Source organism: Hyaena hyaena, unplaced genomic scaffold, assembly GCF_003009895.1.
Source record: "Hyaena hyaena isolate Hyena2069 unplaced genomic scaffold, ASM300989v1 scaffold_352, whole genome shotgun sequence".
NCBI lineage: Eukaryota > Metazoa > Chordata > Mammalia > Carnivora > Hyaenidae > Hyaena > Hyaena hyaena.
In genome coordinates, this window is record NW_024080984.1 from 69,172 (window position 1) to 90,096 (window position 20,925).

Here is a 20,925-nt window from a genome sequence, read left to right on the forward strand (position 1 = left end):
CCAGCTGCCTGCTGGAGCTGGTGCCACCACCTCCTGCTGGGAGAAGCTCAGAGCAAGCTCCTGCCACATATCAGAATTACATTTACTAAGCCCTTAATTACAGCCCCTTTCTCTCCCTTGGTGTTCTTGCAATCTCGGCGCTCCCTGCTCGTCACCAGGTGCCTCTCACAAGGGGTGTGAAGTTGTGGAAAAGGAAAGACACACTGACCTTCCCATAGTGTGTGTCTTCAGATGCATCAGATGCATAAATCCGGGGCGATTGCATGACAGAGCCCTTGGCCTCTGCTGCACCCCACTGCTTTCTGCTTGAGGTGTATATGGAGGCCGAGAAAAGTGACCTGTCACATAAACTAAAATGTAATGGTGTTAAAGCCAGTTACAGCAGTGTGACCATAATTGTGTTTTATATCTTCAAGCAAAGGTACGGCGCCTCTATGACATAGCCAATGTTCTGACCAGCTTGGCTCTAATAAAGAAGGTGCATGTAACAGAGGAGCGAGGCCGTAAACCAGCCTTCAAATGGATCGGGCCCGTGGACTTCAGTCCCAGCGGTAAGGGAGCATGGTTTTACTAGGGACCTATTTTATTTACAGTCCCCAGTTCCTTTTCCAAATCATGCATCTACCACACAGTGAGATTGATCTTTATTTCCCATAACCCATGTCACATTCAAAATTAGACTAGCAGTGTGTTAGTCTGCAAATGGTGTGTGCGGCCGGCTCCCATACAGTAGGAAGGGAAATCCTGAGAGTTTATAATGTGGGAGTTTCTGTAACTATTAAATGATAGCTCATTAGCATGTTTTATCTTATTCCAGAGTTCCTGGAAGTTTGGGATCGAGGATTAAAAATAACACTTCTTATGAACTCTGGTTGTTTCTGCATCAGCGGAATAAAGCATTATTTTTCTTTGAAATCCTAGATAATGTTAAAATTACATCAATTACGATCACAAAACTAATACATGGTGAGATGGCTTCTAAATATAGTATAAATGTCAAGAACACCTTTTTGGTAATTTATTTAACAGGTTACCAATGTTATAATTTTACTAAACTAAAGCAAAAAAGAGTATTATCTTCTACTTATTTGACAGGTAATATCTGAGCAATTGCAACTGGATCCTACTATATCAACTACTTTACATACAGTAATGCTGCATGGGAAAAAAAGCCATTAAAGTTATTTTTAAATTACCCTTCCAATTTTGGTATTAGTGGCATAAATTCCTGCCATTTAACCCAGGCTTATAAAAGATATAGCTCTCTACCTCACTTACAACACATTATTCACTTAGGATCTAGATGAAACCACTTAAAATCAAGTATAACTAATTCAGCCCAGCCAGTACTTACTGCATGTGGATGGTGCACACGTAGTTACCGTACTAAATGCATGAAAGACGCATACGACGCCATCTCTGCCTGCATGAGTTACACGCCTTTGCCATTTTCCACACTTCTGCCTTTGGCTTCTAGCCTTTTCCCCTGTGAAGCCCTCCTCTTTACGACATGAACATATTCTACTCAGCTTTCAAGATCTGGCTTGAATGTCAACTCCTCCATGAAATTTTCCCTGATCCCCCAGAGCAAGGACTGTCTCATCTGAGCTGTTGCAATGTCGTAATGTGCTGCTGTGCTCGGTGATGTTGATGTCATGCCATTGCCTCAGCTCTATGCATTTGAAGCCAGACTCAGTCTTTTTTGTTTTACTTTTTAACAACCATATTTAGATATAATTCACATAAAATATAATTCACATAACTCATCAATTCAAACTGTACAGTTCAATGGCTTTTAATACAGAGTTGTGCCACCGTCACCACAGTCGCTTGGAAAACACAGTCCATCCCCAAAAGAAACCCTGTCTACATAGCACTTAACTTCCACTTCCTCCCAACCTTTCCTTTCCAGCACCAGGAGAAAATTAATATATTTCCATCTCTATCGATTTACCTATTCTGGAGATTCCCTATAAATGGACTCACACAACATACAGTCTTTTGTGACCAACTTCATTCACTTAGCACAATGTTGTTAAGGTCCTTCAGCCTCATTGCATGTATCAGTACTTCCTTGCTTTCTGTTGTGGAATACTATCCCGTTGTATAGAAATGCCACGTTTTATTTATTCATTCATCAGTTGATAGAAATTTGGATTTTTTTCCACTTTGGGCTATTATGAATAATGCCGCTTTGAACATCCACAGAGAAGTTTTGATACGAACATCTGTTTTCATTTCTCATGGGTATACCCAGGGACGGACTTGATGGCTCAAATGGTAGCACCATGCTTAATATTTTAAGGAATGGTAAAACAATTTTCTAAAGAGGTAGATTCTCAGTGAGTTAAAAGCAGACTCAGCCTTTATTCACCCATGATTAACCTATAGTATCCAGATCAGTGCCTTTACTTGCTTTAGGTGATTAATGAGCTTCTATCGAAGGTATAATTAGCCTACATTTGAAAATTACAGAACAATTAAGCACTACATATGGTGGTCCTGGCTCTGGGAAAACTCAGAGAAGATATGGGTGACATTCTGATGGACAGAACTGTTAGGTTTTGGAGGGAAGGAGACCTGTTGAGTTCAAGGAACAGATACCTAAGAACAAATCTGGTGCCTGTTTAGAGATCAGCCACCCTGATTTAGTGGAGGGCATGGGCTAGAGAATAATGAGACATAAAATGTTGATCAGTTGGGACCACATTTCAGAAAGCTTCAAAATAAACCAGGAAATCTGTCCTAGATATAATAAGCAGAAGTGACAAGGGATCTTTAGATAGATTAAAAAAGAAGAGGGACTCAAGGGGAGTAGTGTCATTGCAGAAAATAAGGTAATTGGGGAACTGAGCTGGTGTTAAGAATTCTCAGGAAGGGATTTGTGTAACCAGCTGGAAGGGCTCCGATCTGATAAGGGGAACAGGACTTGGGACCAGGTCTGTGAACTCACTTTCTCTATCTGACAGAAACTTGATCTTTTTTCTGTATATTTAGTTTCATTACTGACAACACCATCGTCATTATCAACCCAGCAATCTGAACTTCATATTACCTTTGATTTCCTGAATTCACTCTCCTTCACTCCTTGAATAGCGATTCCTCACGGGTAAACTTAATAAATGTCTTTTTCCTCTTCTCCTTCCCAGCATCATGCCTTTTTTATCCTCTTTGCTTTTTTGTTATGACACAGAATAAATGGCACATGGTTAAAATTACAATTCGGTAGGTTTTGCATTGTGTACACCTGTGAAATAATGACTGTAGTCAAGATAATGAACCCATCACCCTCCAAAGTCTCCTGTCTCTGAAATTCCTCCCTCTGACCCCCGTCCCGTCCCCAGGGCAACCACTGATCTGTTTTCTTTCAGTCTAGACTTGTACATGTTTTCTAACATTTTTATAAGGAAATTATACACAGTTGATGCTCATTCAGAGTGCATATTTGCAAATTTACATACTAAAATTTTTTGATAACTCCAAAATTAATAGAATTTTCTCAGTCATTCACAGACGTGCAAAGAGTAGCAAAAAATTGGGGTTGACAACACCCTTGTTCCCAGCTGCGGTCAAACAAGGCAACTCTGCCGTCTTGTTTCTCATACTTATTCCTACTTGGCTCTCATGCTATAAACAAGTGTCCTTTCCATGGTCTTTTTGTGCCATGTGTTCACATTTTTGTGCTTTGTGTTGGGGATTTTGCTGCTAAAATGGCTCGCAAGTGTCCTACTGAAATGCTAAGGATTCTAAGTATAAGAAGCCATGAAGTGACTTACAGAGGAAATACATATGTTAGGAAGGCTTATTCAGGCATGTGTTCTAGTGCTTTTGGCTAAGAGTTCAACGCTAATGGATCAACAATGTATATTAAATAAGGTGTCTTTAAACAGACACACATATAAAACAGGGATATTATATGTTGACCAATTGATGAAAATGTTGTGACCAAAGGCTGGCAGGAACCTAACCCTGTATTTCCTTTAAGAGCAGTGGTTCAGGATTTGCTAATTCAGTGTTCATGATAACTTCACAGAACACTACTACCATGAAAACAAGAATTGACGGGGTGCCTGGGTGGCTTAGTTGGTTAAGCGTCCGACTTTCGCTTAGGTCATGATCTCACGGTTCGTGGGTTCGAGCCCCGCGTCGGGCTCTGTGCTGACTGCCAGCTCAGAGCCTGGAGCCTGTTTCAGTCTGTGACTCCCTCTCTCTCTGACCCTCCCCTGCTCACGCTGTCTCTCTCTCTGTCTGTCTCCTAGAAATAAACATTTAAAAAAAGAAAAGAAAACAAGAATTGAATGTAGTGTGTGTACTCTTTTTATCAAGCTTCACTCAGCATAATTATTTTCAGATTAATATTGTAGCATGTATCAATAGTTCATTCCTATATATTGCTGAGTATCCCATTTTATGGATTTATCATTCTGTATTCATTTACTTGTTGGTGGACATGTGGATTAGTTCCAGTTTTTGGCTAGAAATTTATTTATAAATAAAGCTACGATGAACATTCATATACATACCTTCAAGTGGTAGAATTCACCAGTGAAGCTGTGTGGGCAAGCAGTTTCCTACACGAGAGGTTTTTAATAACAGATTCAATTTTTTTAGCTATAGGGCTGTTCAGTTTATCTCTAGTAGAGCTACCCTTCCACTTTGAATTCAGTTTGCTCTTTTTTCTAGTTTCTTAAGTAGATATCTGGAAGTGGATATTATTCTAGATCATTCTTCTTTCTATCAGGTATTTAGTGCTATTAAATTTTCCTGTAAGTACTGCTTTGTCTCTATCCCACAAATTTTGATATGTGTGCTTTCTCTGTCTTTCAGTTCAAAATTTTGCAATTTACTTTTGTTTTTTCCTTTCATTTAGATGTGTGCTCATTTCCAAATTTTCTGAGATTTTCCAGATCTTCTTCTTATGGATTTCTAATTTCATTCCATGTGGGCAGATGATATATTTGATATATAACTTGAATCCTTTCAAATTTATTGAGGTTTGTTTTGTGGTTACAGATATGGCCTACCCATATGCACTTAAAAAGAATGTATATTCTACTTTGTTGAGGAGAATGTTTTATAAATGACAACTAAATCAAATTGGTTGATTGTGTTGTCTAATTCTTCTATATTCTTACTGACTTTATGTTTATTTCTTCTCTCAGTTGTTGGTAGGGGAATGTTGAAATGTCTGATTATAGTTGCAGATTTGTTGGGGCGCCTGGGTGGCTCAGTCAGTTAAGCATCCAACTTCGTCTCAGGTCGTGATCTTGTGGTTTGTGGGTTCGAGTCCCGCATTGGGCTCTGTGCTGACAGCTAGCTCAGAGCCTGGAGCCTGTTTCAGATTCTGTGTCTCCCTCTCTCTCTGATCCTCCCCAGCTCACGCTATCTCTCTCTCGCTCTCGCTCTCTCTCTCTCTCAGAAATAAATAAAACATTAAGAAGAAGAAAAAAGAATAGTTGCAGATTTGTTCTTTCAGCTCTATCAGGTTTTGCTTTGTGTATTTGAAGATGTCATTAGGTACATAAACATTTAAGATCAATCACTATGTCTTCTTGGTGAATTGACCCTCTTCTCATTATGAAATGACCCGTCTTTATGCTTGATGATATTCTTTGTTCTGAAATCTATTTTATCTAATGGTAATATAATCACTTTAGCTTTCTTTTAGTTAGTTAACATGGTGTATATTGTTCATTCTTTTAACTCTTGGTACCTATGTTTAAAGTTCTGGTAGGTAGAGAATTTTTTCATCTAATTGGACAATTTCTACTTTTTAATTGACTTGTTTAGACCATTTACATTTAATGTGATTATTGATATTTGATTTTAGTCTGTCTTGCTACTTGTTTTCAATTTGTCCCATCTTCTAATTGTTTCTTTTTACTCTTTTTCTTCCTTCTTTTGGATTTATTAAGTATTTTTTATGCTTCCATTTTACTAGTTTTATTGGCGTATTAGCTGTAACTCTTCGTTGTGGTATTTTAATGGCTGCCATAGGATTTATAGTATACATCTTTAACTTATCACAGGCTACCTTCAAATGATGTACTACTTATATAAGGACCTTTTAATAGTATACTTTTATTTCTCCCTGCCTGGCCTTTGTACTATTATTGCCAAACATTCTACTGCTCAGTGTATTATAAACTCCACAATGCACTGTTATTTTTGCTTTTTTAAAATTTTTTTGATGTTTTATTTATTTTTGAGAGAGAGACAGAGTATGAGGAGGGGAGTGGCAGAGAGAGAGAGAGAGAGATACAGAATCCAAAGCAGGCTCCAGGCTCTAAGCTGTCAGCACAGAGCCCAATGCAGGGCTCGAATTCACGAACCATGAGATCATGACCTGAGCCGAAGTCGGACACGACCGAATGAGCCACCCAGGCGCCCCTATTTTTGCTTTAAACAGCCTATTATCTTTTAAAAGACTTTAATAAGGGGAAAAATTTATATCTACCACATAATCACCATTTCTGTGGCTTACTTTTTTCTGCATCTGATCTGCTATTAGTCTCATCCACTGTATTTTCATTTGCAGCATTACAGTTTTTATCACTGGAAGTTTGACTTGAGCCTTTAGATTTTCATGGTCTCTATTCAACATGTTCAGTCTTTCCTCTAGTTTCCTGAATTCACGGAATTATAATACCTGTTTTAATGTGCCTGTCTACTAATTCTATCGTGTCACTTTTGTTTTGTTTTTTGTTTTTTTTTTTTTACAAATAGTTGTTTTTTTTATTTTTATTTTTTTCTTTTTATTTTTTTTACAAATAGTTTATTGTTCATGTGTCACTTTTGAATTCATTTCCATTGATTTGTCTCTTCAGTGCAAGTTATATTTCCCTTATTCTTTGTGTACCTGGTAAATTTTAATTGTATGCCAGACACTGAGATGTTGGGTACTATATATTTCAGTTTTTCTAAAAATGTTTTTCAGCTTTGTTCTGAGATGCAGTGAAGTTACTTGGAAACAGTGACCCTTTCAGGTCTTGTTTTTAAGCTTTGGTAGGTAGGACCATCAGCAGCTAGTCTTTAGTGCATTATCCCCACTACTGAGGCAATTAATACCCTGTCTAGCATTGTAACCAGTGACCCATGAATTACAAGATTTTTCCATGCTGGCTATTGACGACAGGCGCTATTCCCAGCCCTGGATGAGCTGCAGACACTATTCCTTCTTCTCCTTTTGAGTGGTTGTTTCTGTGATGTTGGGTAGGTTTCTCACATGCGTGAGTGTCCCATGGAATACTTAAGAGTGGGAGTACCTTCTGCAGATCTCCACCATTCTTTTTGTATGGTTCTCCTCTATGTTATTTTGCCCTGCAAACTCTAACTGTCCTGGCTTTCCTTGGCTCCCAGCTCCATCCTCAACGTGGGGAGACTTCCAGTTTCTGTCCAGGTTCCCTTCCCTGTACTCTAACCGGGAAACATTCTCCAGGCAGTAAGTAGGGACAATCATAGATCTCACCTCATTTGATTCCTGTCTTTAAGGATCCTGCTGTCCAGTGTCTTGAGAGCCACTATTTTAATATATTTTGTCTGATATTCTGTTTTGGGAAGGAGGGTAAATCTGTTCCCTGTTACTGTCTGGACCCGTTTTCTTTGTGATTTTCTAAGAAGACCATTTGGGGGGCTTTTGTAAAAGTGATTTTTTTCATTTTTTATGTGTTTTAGAAAATGTAAGTCTAGCAGGGTCCTTCAATTTATTAGTCTTTTCATTAAAATGGGCATGCTTTGGGGTGCCTGGAGGGCTCAGTCAGTTAAGGGTCTAACTCTTGATTTCAGCTCAGGTCATAATCTCATGCTTCGTGAGCTCTAGCCGCACATTGGGGCTCCACAATGACAGTCCGGAGCCTGCTTGGGATTCTCTGCTCCATCCCCAAATTGCACTCACTCTCTCTCAAAATAAATATTTTGTTAAAAAGTGCATGTTTTTTGGGGTCTGTGCTGACGGTGCAGAGTCTGCTTGGGATTCTTGCTCTCCTCTCTCTGCCCCTCCCCCACTCATATTCTCTCTCGCGCTCACTCTCGCTCTCTCTCTCAAAATAAATAAACTAAAAATGTGCATGCTTTGAACCTAGAAAGAAAAATTACACAAATGAACAGGGTAGGAATGACTAAGCAACAGGGACAATTTCTATGTAGAAATACACGCCTGGTTCTGTCTAGGAAATTCTATCTTGGTGTTACACAGCCTCTTTAAACAGAAAATGGGCCTGCAAGGCCCTTCTATTCTCACTGTTCCTCAGCATTTCAACCACGAGATTTTTGCTGACCTTATTCCCTTGGTCACTTAGTAACTGAGCCTCCTACTGCATAAGAAAGACATAATAGAGCATAATAGAAAATAGAGATTCATATACTCATTGCCCTAGAGCTGTGGCATGAGCGGGTGATCCCAATTAATGTTAAAATCTCTAAATATGTGTGTTGGGCTGAGCATGGTTGGGTTTTCCTTTGATATCTCTGCCCAAAGAAAGCATCTGAAATGTCCATTCTAATTTGGGGGAGAACATTTTGCTCTACTTTTGTTGCAGTTTGGATAATTTTAGAATATATATGGATTCGGTCTCACTTTATAGTCTTTTATTAACTCTTAAAAAAATTAGTACATCAAAAGAAATTGGGGTTTGAGACAAGGCTCATAAAATTCCTTTGATTTTCTTAGTTTTTAATTTATAGGATAGCTCCATTACAATTACAGGCTCTCAAAGCTATATCCTAAAAAGGCTAAAATTATCCTGAATTATAGCTATATAACAACACTACCAATTGTCTCATTTATTTAGATGAAGAACTAGTGGATGTTTCTGCATCTGTCTTACCAGAATTGAAAAGAGAAACATATGGCCAGATTCAAGTCTGTGCAAAACAGAGGCTGGCTCGACATGGTTCTTTTAACACAGTTCAGGCTTCTGAGAGGATCCAGAGGAAAGTGAACTCAGAACCCAGCAGTCCTTATAGAGAAGAACAAGGTATCTGCCTTTTCTTATTCCATGGAATCCACCAGCTGTCATGTAACAGTCACCCTACCTGGGCATTTTAAAATGAGCTGACTCTAGGCCCTGCCCTTTTTTTCACTTACCTGAAGTAAAGGATGATTGAGGGTGAAAGAGTTGCTGACTTCACAGGGAATGAACATGGCCCCGTGCCTGAAATTCATCCTAGTCAGCCATGAAGATCAACTGGGTTTGCCAACTTGGTCTGTTTGATGCACCTCAGACGTTCATCAGGTTTACAAAGCAACACATGTTTTATTTGTTTTGTTTTGTTTTGTTTCTAATGATTGATGAGACCTGAATTCCTCCACTAACAGCTAGCTTCTGGAAATTTCTCTTTGAATCAAAGCCAGAACGGATTTGAGATAATCTTATATTCCCTGAGCTGTGAATAATGAATCCTGCTATATATAATTGGTGTGTGTAAACCTCTTGCCATATTTTGTTAGAGTTTTATTTTTCTTTTCAGGACCAGGTGGCTACTCCTTAGAAATTGGAAGTCTAGCAGCTGTTTACCGACAGAAAATAGAAGACAGTTCAGAGTAAGTAGTTTTTAAAAACTGTATTCTCTTCTATTTTCTGGTGTTAGCTTTGAACACACTGAAATGCAGCCCATCAAAAGGTAAATTTAGCAGTCTTGCTCAGAAGTCATTCATTTGTTTATTAAGAATTTTCTGGGGCGACAGGATGGCTCAGTTGGTTGAACGTCTGACTTCTGTTCAGGTCACAATCCCACAGTTTGTGAGTTCAAGCCCCACATCAGGCTTTCTGCTGTCAGCATAGGGCCCACTTTCAGAGCCTCTGTCCACCTCTCTCTGCCTCTCCCCTACTCACACACACACACACACACACACACTCTCTCTCTCTGTCTCTCAAAGAATTTTCTCTTTCCCTTTGTGACTAACACTGTCCTGGATATAGCATCAAGGACACAAAAGTAGGAAGAATGTATCCCCTTACTAGTAAAAACTTATAGGCAAAAAAATAAAAACAGATACCCTGAAAAAAGACAACTCACTACTAACATGGCACTGAGAACTGATGATTGGAGCTCCAGGAATCCCTTCATGTTCACCATAGCTAACTTTGTTTATGAACCACCAGATCCTATTCCAAAAGTTTTATATACATTAACTCATCTAATCATACCAAACGTTTAAGGTGGGTACTATTTTCTTCATTTTACAGAAAGGAAATGGAAACCCAAAGAGGTTCGACAATTTGCCCAAAGTCACAGTGATCATAAGTGACAGAGCCAGGATTCAAACCCAGGCTCTTGGTTCAAATTTTGGGTCTGATTTTGAAGGAAATCACATATTATCAAAAGAAGCAGAGGAAATGCTAATGAGGGAACAAGAGTGGTTTTTAAGGAGAGATTTGGGGAGAAATAGATTGTGACGTGGGGCCAGGGAGTACTGGGACATTAAACTGATTAGCTATTATGATTTGTCCAAATAGGATAGTACAGGGAAATATCATTCGTAAAAAGAACTTGGGGTGTTGGAGGTGAATAGGTCAAGTTGGCAAAAAGCCTTGAAAGCCAGGTAGGAGAGTTTGGGTTTATGAGACAGAGGATAACGAACTATGTAGACTCCGTGGAGAAGAGCACTCTGGCTGCTTCTAGTAACAGGTGGGATCCAGCATCTGCAAGCTTTCTGCTATGTCATCCTGCAGATCTGAGCTGTGTCAGCTGCAGACAGAAGAGTAGAAATCAGTGTAAGACGGTGAGTCAGCAAGACTCCCCAAAGTAGGGAGACATCACAAAGAACGCTGGGTCTCCGATGGTGGTGCTGTTATCGGTGGAGACAGAGAGACTGCAGATGGATGACCAGAGGGAGGACGGTGACTCAGCATGGCCATGTTGAGCTGCACACAGCCAAGTAGTAGCGGTCACTCTTTCAGAGAGGCTGTGGTTGGACAGGTGTGCTCAGTGCCTTTATTTTATCTTCAGCAGCACATGGACAACAAGACTGGGCAAAATGGGTCATGCTGATTAGTTCTTAGAGGAGTCTTAAAAGGATTTTCCTCATCTGTTTCCAAAAATACACTAGAAATATAAATTAAAAAAAATTTTTTTAATGTTTTATTTATTTCTGAGAGAGAGAGAGAGAGACAGCATGAGCAGGGGAGGGTCAGAGGGAGGGAGACACAGAATCTGAACAGGCTCCAAGCTCTAAGCTAGCTGCCAACACAGAGCCCGACACGGGGCTCGAACCCACTAACTGTGAGATCATGACCTGGCCCAAAGTCAGAGGCTTAACCGACTGAGCCACCCAGGTGCCCCATATAAATTTTTTTTAATATTTAGAAATTTTTCCATAGAGAAGGCCCAGACATTGCTTATAATCTCTTATGTTAAATGGGGGTTAATTTTGAATGTGTTCTGCCTAAAAATTGTGATATTGAGCAGAATGGGACAAGAATGGTAGAAAATAACTTAGTAGGTCACTTTATTTCCTCACTGCCCATTTCATTTATGTTACAGTAGAAAATGTGAGACAAACCAGATGTATCCTTTAAATGAAACTCTGATCTAGGGGCGCTTAGGTGGCTAAAGTCAGTTAGGTGTCCAACTCTTGATTTCAGCCCAGGTCATGATCTTGTAGTTTGTGACATTGAGCTCTGTGTTGGGCTCTGTTATATAGGTGCAGAGCCTGCTTGAGATTCTCTCTCTGCCCCTTCCCTGCTCTCTCTCTCTCAAAATAAATAAACTTCTAAAAACTAAACAAATTAATAAAAAAATAATAATTGAATGAAACTCTGGTCCAGTCTTTGTTATCTATCCAGATGGCATAGAGTGCCTAGTGTGAGGCCCAGCTTCATCACATCAGAGCTCGGTGACCCTCAGGAGGCTGATTAGTCTCTGACCTTCAGTCTCATAAACTGGTGGTGGACAGTAATCATTATAAGTATGTAACCCAATTACAATATGCCAGTCATACAGCATTTGTGTGTCTGGTATACAGTACTATGTAACTGATAACTATTAGATGTAGAAGAGGCAGGGGAGGAGCCAGGCTGAGCTCTAACTTGAGATCCCCCAAGGGCTGCCCACCCCATCCCTAACCATCCATCCAGGTTACAAGGTCCTCTGCCTCTGGGATTAGCTAATAGTGCAGGGGGCCCACTTTAGTATCAGCTTGAGCAGCATTATCTCATTTCCGCTTTGGTACATCTCTCTTGAGGAAGGCAAAGCATCAGGAGCTGGTGGAACATGATAACTTGTTGAGACCCATTATGTTTCTTTTCATTTCAGGGGGAAAGCCTTTGCCAGTAAGAGAGTGATGCCTCCATCAAGCAGCCTGGACCCCGCTGCTCCTTCCCCTACCCCATCTCTTGACTCAGAATGTCGTGTTAATCCGTTAGCACACCAAATATTTTCCGTGGCCCAAACGGACCTGCAGGCATTCTCCATGCAGAATAGTCTGACTGCACAAGCGGGTGTCCCACCGTCTTCTGCAGCCTCAGACAGGGAGACCCCGAAGCCAGCCCTGTTGACCGGCCAGCCCGTGGTGTACGTGCCCTCCACCTCCCTGTTCATGCTGTATGGGAACGTACAGGAGGGACCGGCCCCAGGGTCAGGCTTGGGGTCGGAGAGGGATGGCGGAAGCTTGGAAGTCACAGCAGCAGAACAGTCACCTACACCCTCAATTCAGAAGCGCCTCAGCGAGGAGAGGAGACCTCAGGAGGAGGAGCCAGCCACTAAAAGACAGAGCAGGGACTATGAAGACAGTCCTCTAGCCCTTGTCATGCCCAAGGTAAGAGAGTTCGGGTGGGCGTACTTAGTGACATCCCATTAACCCAGAATTCCTTCTCAATAAAGACACACAATACTAGTAAGCGATTGAGTCTGGAATGTAAGGTATTTCATGTATCACTTAAATAACTAAGCCTGGGACGGGCTTTCCCGTAAAGTCGTGCCATAAATCAGTAACATAAGAAAAGTGATTTTGGGGGCGCCTAGGTGGCTTAGTCAGTTAAGCATCCAGCTCTTGATTTTGGCTCAGGGTTTGTGGGATCGAGCCCCATATCAGGCTCTGCACTGAACATGGATCCTGCTTAAATTCTCTCCCTCTCTCTCCCCCCCTCTGCTCCTCCCCACAGTGCATGCGTGCATGCACATAGACTCACTCAAAAATTTATTTAAAAAACTGATTTCTAGGGGCGCCTGGGTGGCTTAGTCGGTTAAGCGTCCGACTTTCGCTTAGGTCATGATCTCGCGGTTCGTGGGTTCAGGCCCCGCGTCGGGCTCTGTGCTGACTGCCAGCTCAGAGCCTGGAGCCTGTTTCAGTCTGTGACTCCCTCTCTCTCTGACCCTCCCCTGCTCACGCTGTCTCTCTCTCTCTCTCCTAGAAATAAATAAAAATATTAAAAAAAAAAAAAAACCTGATTTCTATAAAATACCTACTTTGCACAAAATGCTAAACGATATATGAAAAATAAAAAAGAAAGGCCCATAATGCTACCACAGAGGCAATCACTGTTAACATGTTTGTAGATCTCCTTCCTTTTTCTATACTTTCTTTTTTTTTCAAGCAAGTTGAGATCACTGAAATAACGATCTTAATCCAGGAGGCACCAGAGTCCCAGAGTCAGGAATACGGGTGCTATTTGGCTTTTAGTGTCTATGTCTGTTCTCATCGCTGTTCAGAGATCCTGTCTCCCCAGCTACAAAGTGAAGAGAACAAAAATGTGAGCTGTTCACATCTCCGTAGCCACTCCAAGGTTAATGAGATATGACCAGTAAAACACTCCAAGAGCAGAAGAACTATATGATCCCTACAGTCTGTGGTGGGTCAGCCAGGCACTCATGGAGATCAGTACCTTAATTAAGACCCCTTCTCTTCTCTTCCTTTCTCTTGCCAGAGTGAATTTTTCTAATTGTGTATAGAGCCTAGGGTCACAGAACAGCAAGGAAGGCTGACCCGGGTGTGTCTTTAACCATCAAGAGCAGCTTTGGGTCAGTCCTGCAGTTCGTAGTGGGCCACCAAAAGACGCATCCACACCCTGAATGTTAGCAGCTCAGACATTTATTTCATGGTCTAAACACGTTTGCCAGATTTTCATTAAAACCCCATCATTTCTGTGCTACAGAATCCTAAACCTCCAGAAGCACCTGACACATCCTTGATTTTCAGACCATTCCCAGAAGTGTGACCAAAACAACTCACATACACGAGGCAGTGTGGTACCCAGCGACCTCTGACCTTTTGGTTTATGTCTTATTTGTTTTGAGAAAGCTGTTCTTGAGATGTACCGCTGGGATTTTTACATGCTTTTCTGGTTCCTGGTTGGTTGTGTTTAGAAACCCTCAGATTCCACAGACATCGCTTCTCCCAAGACCCTGGGTCCCCGGGGATCTGCGCCCGTCGAAGACATTCACAAGGGGAGCCAACTCTCTGCTACAGAAGAGGCTTCAGGAAAGGCTTCAGCAAACTGCCGCGTTTCTTCTGAGTGGGGAAATCCTTCAAGAGATGTAGAGATGGAAAAGGCTTCAAAAGAAAATGAAAGCACCAAAGAGCCCTCTTTGCTGCAGTATCTTTATGTACAGTCGCCAGCCGGTAAGGGATGTCACCCCATCTTGGAGCCCCTTGGGGTAGTCAGATCATGAATTAGATTAAATTTTTGTCCACGTCCCCTGACCAAAGGAGCCCACCAGTGAGCCGCTGTGTACAGCCTGAGTCATTTTACTTCAAGCCTCTTGTTTCCTCCGTCTATGAACTGAAGGCAAAGGCTATCTTCATTCTCACCAACTGGAAGGGTACTAGGAAAATAATTAGGGCAAGTGACTTTTTTTTAATGAGTTAAACTTTATTTGCTAAAAAAGCACAATTCAAAAGATCATTCTGTTTTTATAAAATGTGGCTTTGGTTCAGTGTACTGAACAACACGAACCTCGTGGCCACTAGGTATTTAGGCAGACCCATGTCTTGCATATCCAGAGGTACTAAGCAGTGACTGTGGTCGAGGGCCAGGTCTGGAGAGAGAGGGCTGGACACTGAAGCCACTTACAGTCTTCACGAAGTAGTTGGCCATCCTCACCGGTGAAGCAGCACTAACCATGGCCACTATGCTGTGGGGGTGGTCTCAAACTTGAACTAAATTTTATAAGATAATACATCAAAAGCACTTCAATTATAGTGCCTGGCAGAAAGACTCAAATGCTGTTAGTATTTCGAAATAAAGCTGAAATATAATAGATACCTAATTTTTAAGATATCCACAGTGTACATAAAGCTGCTCTTGATGCAAAGAGACTTAAATTGATTTTCCTCAGTTTTCCATTCACTTCGCAGGTTAGGTAAGTGGGCTTTTTTAAATTCTCTTATCTAGAAAATGTTCTTTATTACACTAGCAGATATTTTTTGAGGGTTTGACGTAAGCATGGTACTCAGTGGTGCAGATATCTTGATGAACAAGACAGAGATTTGCTCCCTGCTGAATGAAAATGACAGCCCAGCACGGGGATTATTAGCTTTTCCTAGGCCAGGGACCCATTGCCACTTTGCTAAAGCCTGTGGATTCCTCCTCACAATGTTTACAAATGCGTAAAATTATTAAATGCTAAGATTATAAGGGAAGCCAACTATACGGAAACAAAAAAAGTAATTTTTTCTAGTGACAAACTCAAGGTGCTATTACCAGTGCTGGATTTGTTGCCTGTGATCCAAGTTGAGGGAAATATAAATTTGCTAGAAGTTTGTAAGAATAAAACTTTTCCCATCCAAGTTCATTTTCCTCCTTGACGTGGAACTCAAGTGAATCAACCCTCTCAGGAGCCACGGGCATCTACCACGTGATCACACAGGTGGATGTGGGATCTCATTCTCAGCCACTGCTAAGGAGAAGCAGTGCAGGGCGGAGAGAACACTGGAAGAGGGTTGGCTGGTCGGACAGAATGCATTCATTGTGGGTTCTCATTTGGAAGGGCTGTGTGGGATGTGAGCTGGAATGGTATCTTCCTGTTGTGTTCTCTTAACCTTGTTCTGCTTCTGTTTCAGGATTAAATGGTTTCAATGTGCTCTTATCTGGCAGTCAGACCCCCCATGCCGTGGGACCAGCTTCAGGTCAGCTGCCACCCCTCAGCATTCCTTGCATGGTCTTACCATCCCCAACGCTGGGCACTTTTCCCGTTCTCTATTCTCCCACAATGCCCAGGCCAGTTTCTTCTGCCTCTGGTGCGGTCCCAAATGCGGGACCTGTAAATTTTGGCTTGCCTGGCCTCGGATCAACGGCTCATCTTCTCATCGGTCCTGCAAACATGGTTACTCCAAAATCGTCGACACTCCCCGCCGCAGACCCTCAGCTTCAGGGTTCGGGCTCACTCACCCTGAGCCCTGTGATGTCGAGATCACACAGCGCCGTCCAGCCTGAATCCTCCATGTATGGGGGGCATCCGGCTCCTGTGGTACAATTAAACCAGGTAAGTCCTGCAGTGACCCAGGAAGGTCACCACTCTGTGAAGGGGTCTGCCTGCCTTTCATTAGCTTTAAGTCACATGACTGTAGGACAGAGGCTCTAGGTCAGGGTCTTCCTAGATTCCGCTGTAGACCCAGAGTTATCTGCTCATTTTTTAAAGCATGGAGATATTAAGGCAGGAAATGTTGTGCTTTAAAGACAAAAATATTTTTCAGCTGTCAATCTGTTCTTTAAAATTAGAGGGACTTCTTTTAGTGATGGTTCAGGGGGATTTGTGATGAATGCTGAATATTCAGGTGATTTCTCCAGGCTTTCATTTCATTAGTTCAATAAAAGAGACCACCCTGAATTTTCATTGTACAGCTATAAAAATAATTGAGAGAAATAGAGGTCTGGATACTAATGCAAAGATTCTTAGCATCTGTCATTTCTTAAAATGCAGTGTTTAGAAAACAGAAGGTATATATAATATATACATATGTACATGTATAAGTATTATAATTGATATAAATTTATCAGTACCCTATTTCCCCCCAAACTCCTATTGGTAGCAATCAGTAAGTATGTGTTGATTTCCTCTTATGCCTTAGGCACTGTTCAGAGTGGTTACATTTCTCTCACAGAGGAAGAGTTATGCTGTGGGCAAAAATATTTTAGACAAGCCCATCAGAGGCTTACAAGTTTGCTAGACATTGAAATAAACATGTTAGTTTCTAATCAAGGTGATTATAATGTAACATGCTTTCTGATCACCAGTTATGTGCCAGGCACTGACCTAGGCAATAAAGCTATGCCGGTCAACAGGATAAAGGCCCCTGCCCTTTGAGGGCACTTTAAAGAGATCAATATTTAACATTTAACACAAGAGGATACATATTAGCATGTAAATAAAAAGAGGCAAGACAGACACAGACACTTGCTATTTGCCCCGTGTGCTCTAAAGTGCTTTATAAATATGCTCTTGTTTAATTCACGCAGCTCTTTGAAGTTGTCGTTTTTATCATCCCCCATTGTATGGATGAAAAAATTGAGGGACAGATGGGTTAAGTAATTTGCCCAAGGTCACACAGATGGTTGTGTCCGTGGCATCCTCCTAACCTCTTTGCTAGGACGCCTTTCTGCACACGAAATAACAGTTATTTCTGGGAAAGATCAACCCGGATGAGTGTGACGGAAAAGCACAAAGGAGAGGACACTTGCATGAAGATCACAGTGACAACACAGGCCAGGACAGGGCTTACCTAGTTTAGACACTGAAGACGATTTTGACCTCACTGCTGTTTTTATTTGCTCTTTCAGTCACCAGTTCCAGTGACCCCCAAGAGCATCCGACGCACACATCGTGAGGCATTTTTCAAGACGCCTGGCAGCCTAGGAGAGCCGGTCCTTAGGAGAGAGAGGAATCCGGCACGAAACACGAGCTCGGCACAGAGGAGACTCGAAATCCCCAGCAGCGGGGCTGACTAACCCGACGCCTCGCCAGGCGGGGGCAGGATCGAGCCACCGGAATGTCCGCGTCACATGCGATGCCCTGATGGCCGAACGCAAAGGGAACGCAGGCCATCCGGCCTTCCTTTCACCTTTCTTTCACCCACTGGTTCTAGCTACCTTCCCACCATCATGCATCCTCTCTTTTCCTGAAAGTAATGGTTACTAATTGTGCACTCAGTACCAATTACAGTCCAGACTACGCATGCGTCACAGTGAAAGCACCGACTGACTTCTGTGGTTTTGCTTCAAGACTCCTCTTATTGCTGGAAGCAGATCTGAACAGGCTACTGGAGCCTTGCGGTTTTTCTGCCGGGGGAAGGGGGAGCCGTCTAGCACTTATCCAGGGTGAGCGTTCTGGGCATGTGTTTCCCCTCACCCTGACCAGAGATCTGTGGGGAGAGGAACGTCCTTTCTGCAGTTTCAAAAAGCTACTGCTTCCTTCGGCTTCAGCAGGAAGCCAACTCCAGTTGTGAATCCTATGGTATTATTTATTTTGTTCCTGAAATGGGATTTAGTGCAAAAAGTTTACAACTCCAGCAAAACACATGTTTTTCAGGGTATGACGACTTGAATGTTTATACTTTTTTCCTATGATTTGCCCTGCACTTACTTTACAACCTGCTAATAATGTGGATAAATGTATATGCATGACAGAATGTCAAGACCAAAATAACTGTGAATGGCACACCTTGCTGTCATGAACTGTGCTAACCCTGTCTGGGCACAAAAACCACGGGGAACGCCAGCAGCCCGAGAGCCGACCCGTGTGAGCAGTGAGGTGTTACTGTTCATTTGTAAAACTCCCACTGTGTGCAGTTTCCTTCACTATATGCCCCGTGGGTGTTTTACTTAAACGTTAACCATAGAGTATCAGGTATGGAGGCCTTCAAAGAATTGCTGTTTGTTAAATAAATCAGGATGGTAGCAAGTGATTATATGGAAAATTGGAACCTGGATGGGACCTTGTGGTAGGATTCTGAAGAATAATGATGTGGAACTTGATGTAGGAAGATAGGTGACTGTTTTTCTTTTGTGTTTTTTTTCTTTATTTTTGAAAAGGTAAGAGGGAAAATGGACACATTATGTTCAGTATTCAAAAGTATGCAAACCAGTTATTTTTCAGAGTTTTTCTGGAAAATAAGAGTGGTGAGTGCAGGGGTTTCATTGTGCTAGCATGAATACAATTCTGGAAACAGTTATGTAATTCTCGTTTGTTAACCTATATTGCTTTAGGATTTCATCAAGTAGCCAAACTGGCTCTTTTATCCCTAGATTTATCGATATGTACCTCATTCTAGTCTTGTCCAGTAAATGGCTTCCTTCCTCCCTTCCTTCCTTTTTTCCTTTCTTTTTTAAGCTTCTGTCTTAAGATTTAGAATCTTGGTGTAGGGTTCTATTTTATTTTTATTTTTGGACCCAATAAAATGTTCTATGAAATAAAAATATTAATTTAAGAGACTCTGGGAGTCTGAGGAAAGTAGCTTTATATTAACCACAGGATGATAATATTAGCCTTATTACCCCCACAAGATTTTTGAAAACTTGACATAGAAAGCCAGATTAAATAAATTTGTTATTATATAAAGTTTTTATCAACACTAAACTTTTAAAGTTTACAAGATGGCATTTTTTTCTCTTTTTTACAACCTTTCCTAGTGTTAAATGGATAAAATTATGGTTCTAATCATCAACAATCACCTGGTAATGATTACCCTGAGCTAATATGAGCTAATAATTATTTTATACTTTTACTGACACAAATATAAACATGCCCTTTTCAGGACACACAGTATCTATACCTGCACAGGGTTCATGCATTTTTAAATATACCTTGCTTAAGAACTTCCACAAAATATTTTCACTTGAGAGGTCTACATTTGGAAGAAGTCCAACTCTGATTTTCCCCTCACTGTTTTTGGATGCTCGCCACTTATTCATTTAACTTCTTTACTTTCTTTTTTTTTTTTCCTGTTCACACGATGACCATATAAACCTCAGAGAATTCACGGTTCTTGAGGGGTGTTAAGGAGCAAACAACCCCCTAAATGAGAATATTAGGACTCCATGATCATACTCAGCAGCAGAAAACTAAGAACAAATCCCTTATGTATTCGGTACCCACTTTTTCATGTGGCTTTGCGATGCATAAAAAATAAAAATAAAATGATGCTGATGCGGGGGTTGTTTCTGTCGGGAGAACGTATGTTCCTTATGGAGTAACTGATGAGAATGAACTGCTAAGCTAGACTTGGATATTTGAGGAAGCAGAGAAGTAATGGCAATCTTGAGTCTATTGTTGTATAACTTAGTAAAAGAAAAAAATAATTGTTGAGGACCCTGCTAAAGACACGCAGCTGTGAGTTGGCACTGAGGGACGTGTGTGCCCTATACTATCCAGGGTTTGTGAAACCCTTCCATTCTGGTACAAGAGTTGGGAGTAGAACTTTTATACTTGAATCTACCTACCAAGTTTACATTTCTCAATTCTTTTTTGTAAGGTGCTATTTCTGTATTTAAGTAACTTTTTTTTTTTTTCAACGTAAAGCTGCTTTGAGCTAATCTTATTGCACTGCTAGTTTTGTGTAGGTATTAATTTTATTGCTGCTTACTGCTGTTGTTTTCATCCTATTTAGCTCTGCTCTTTTTCCTAACGGCTATATTATCTATAGCTGTCTGCTTGTAACTTTACTACATGTAAACTGATCTGTTTTTCTTTTAGAAAACTATTAAGCTTTATAAAATAGCAATAAAAATCAATTCGTTTAATGAGATGTTGGTTGTATTTGTTGGTGGGCTGTGTGTACCAATTTCAGCAAAACCGTTAATAGCTGCAGCTCAGCTAACCAGACCCTTATAAAACCCAAATTGGATCTCTTGATGGAGGTTCCCAAACACCGAACCTTAATATGTCAGAATTACACAGGAGCTTGAGAAGGTAGGAGGACTATGCTCTTGAGCGTCTGATTTCTACAGAGGGAGAATCTTGGTAGGTTTGGAGCTTCCGGATGATTCTGAT

At 41.2% G+C, this 20,925-nt stretch overlaps 1 protein-coding gene across 1 annotated transcript in view; it reads left to right on the forward strand.

The window, feature by feature from the left end:
* Positions 1 to 20,675, forward strand: part of E2F7 (E2F transcription factor 7) — a 40,239-nt gene extending 19,564 nt beyond the window's left edge. The window contains exons 7-13 of the mRNA XM_039249936.1: positions 417 to 551; positions 8,790 to 8,975; positions 9,469 to 9,541; positions 12,256 to 12,757; positions 14,305 to 14,560; positions 16,001 to 16,422; positions 17,718 to 20,675. Coding sequence (XP_039105867.1) covers positions 417 to 551; positions 8,790 to 8,975; positions 9,469 to 9,541; positions 12,256 to 12,757; positions 14,305 to 14,560; positions 16,001 to 16,422; positions 17,718 to 17,885 — 1,742 coding nt within the window. The 3' untranslated portion in view covers positions 17,886 to 20,675. The remainder of the gene's footprint in view (positions 1 to 416; positions 552 to 8,789; positions 8,976 to 9,468; positions 9,542 to 12,255; positions 12,758 to 14,304; positions 14,561 to 16,000; positions 16,423 to 17,717) is intronic.
* Positions 20,676 to 20,925: the final 250 nt, after the last annotated feature.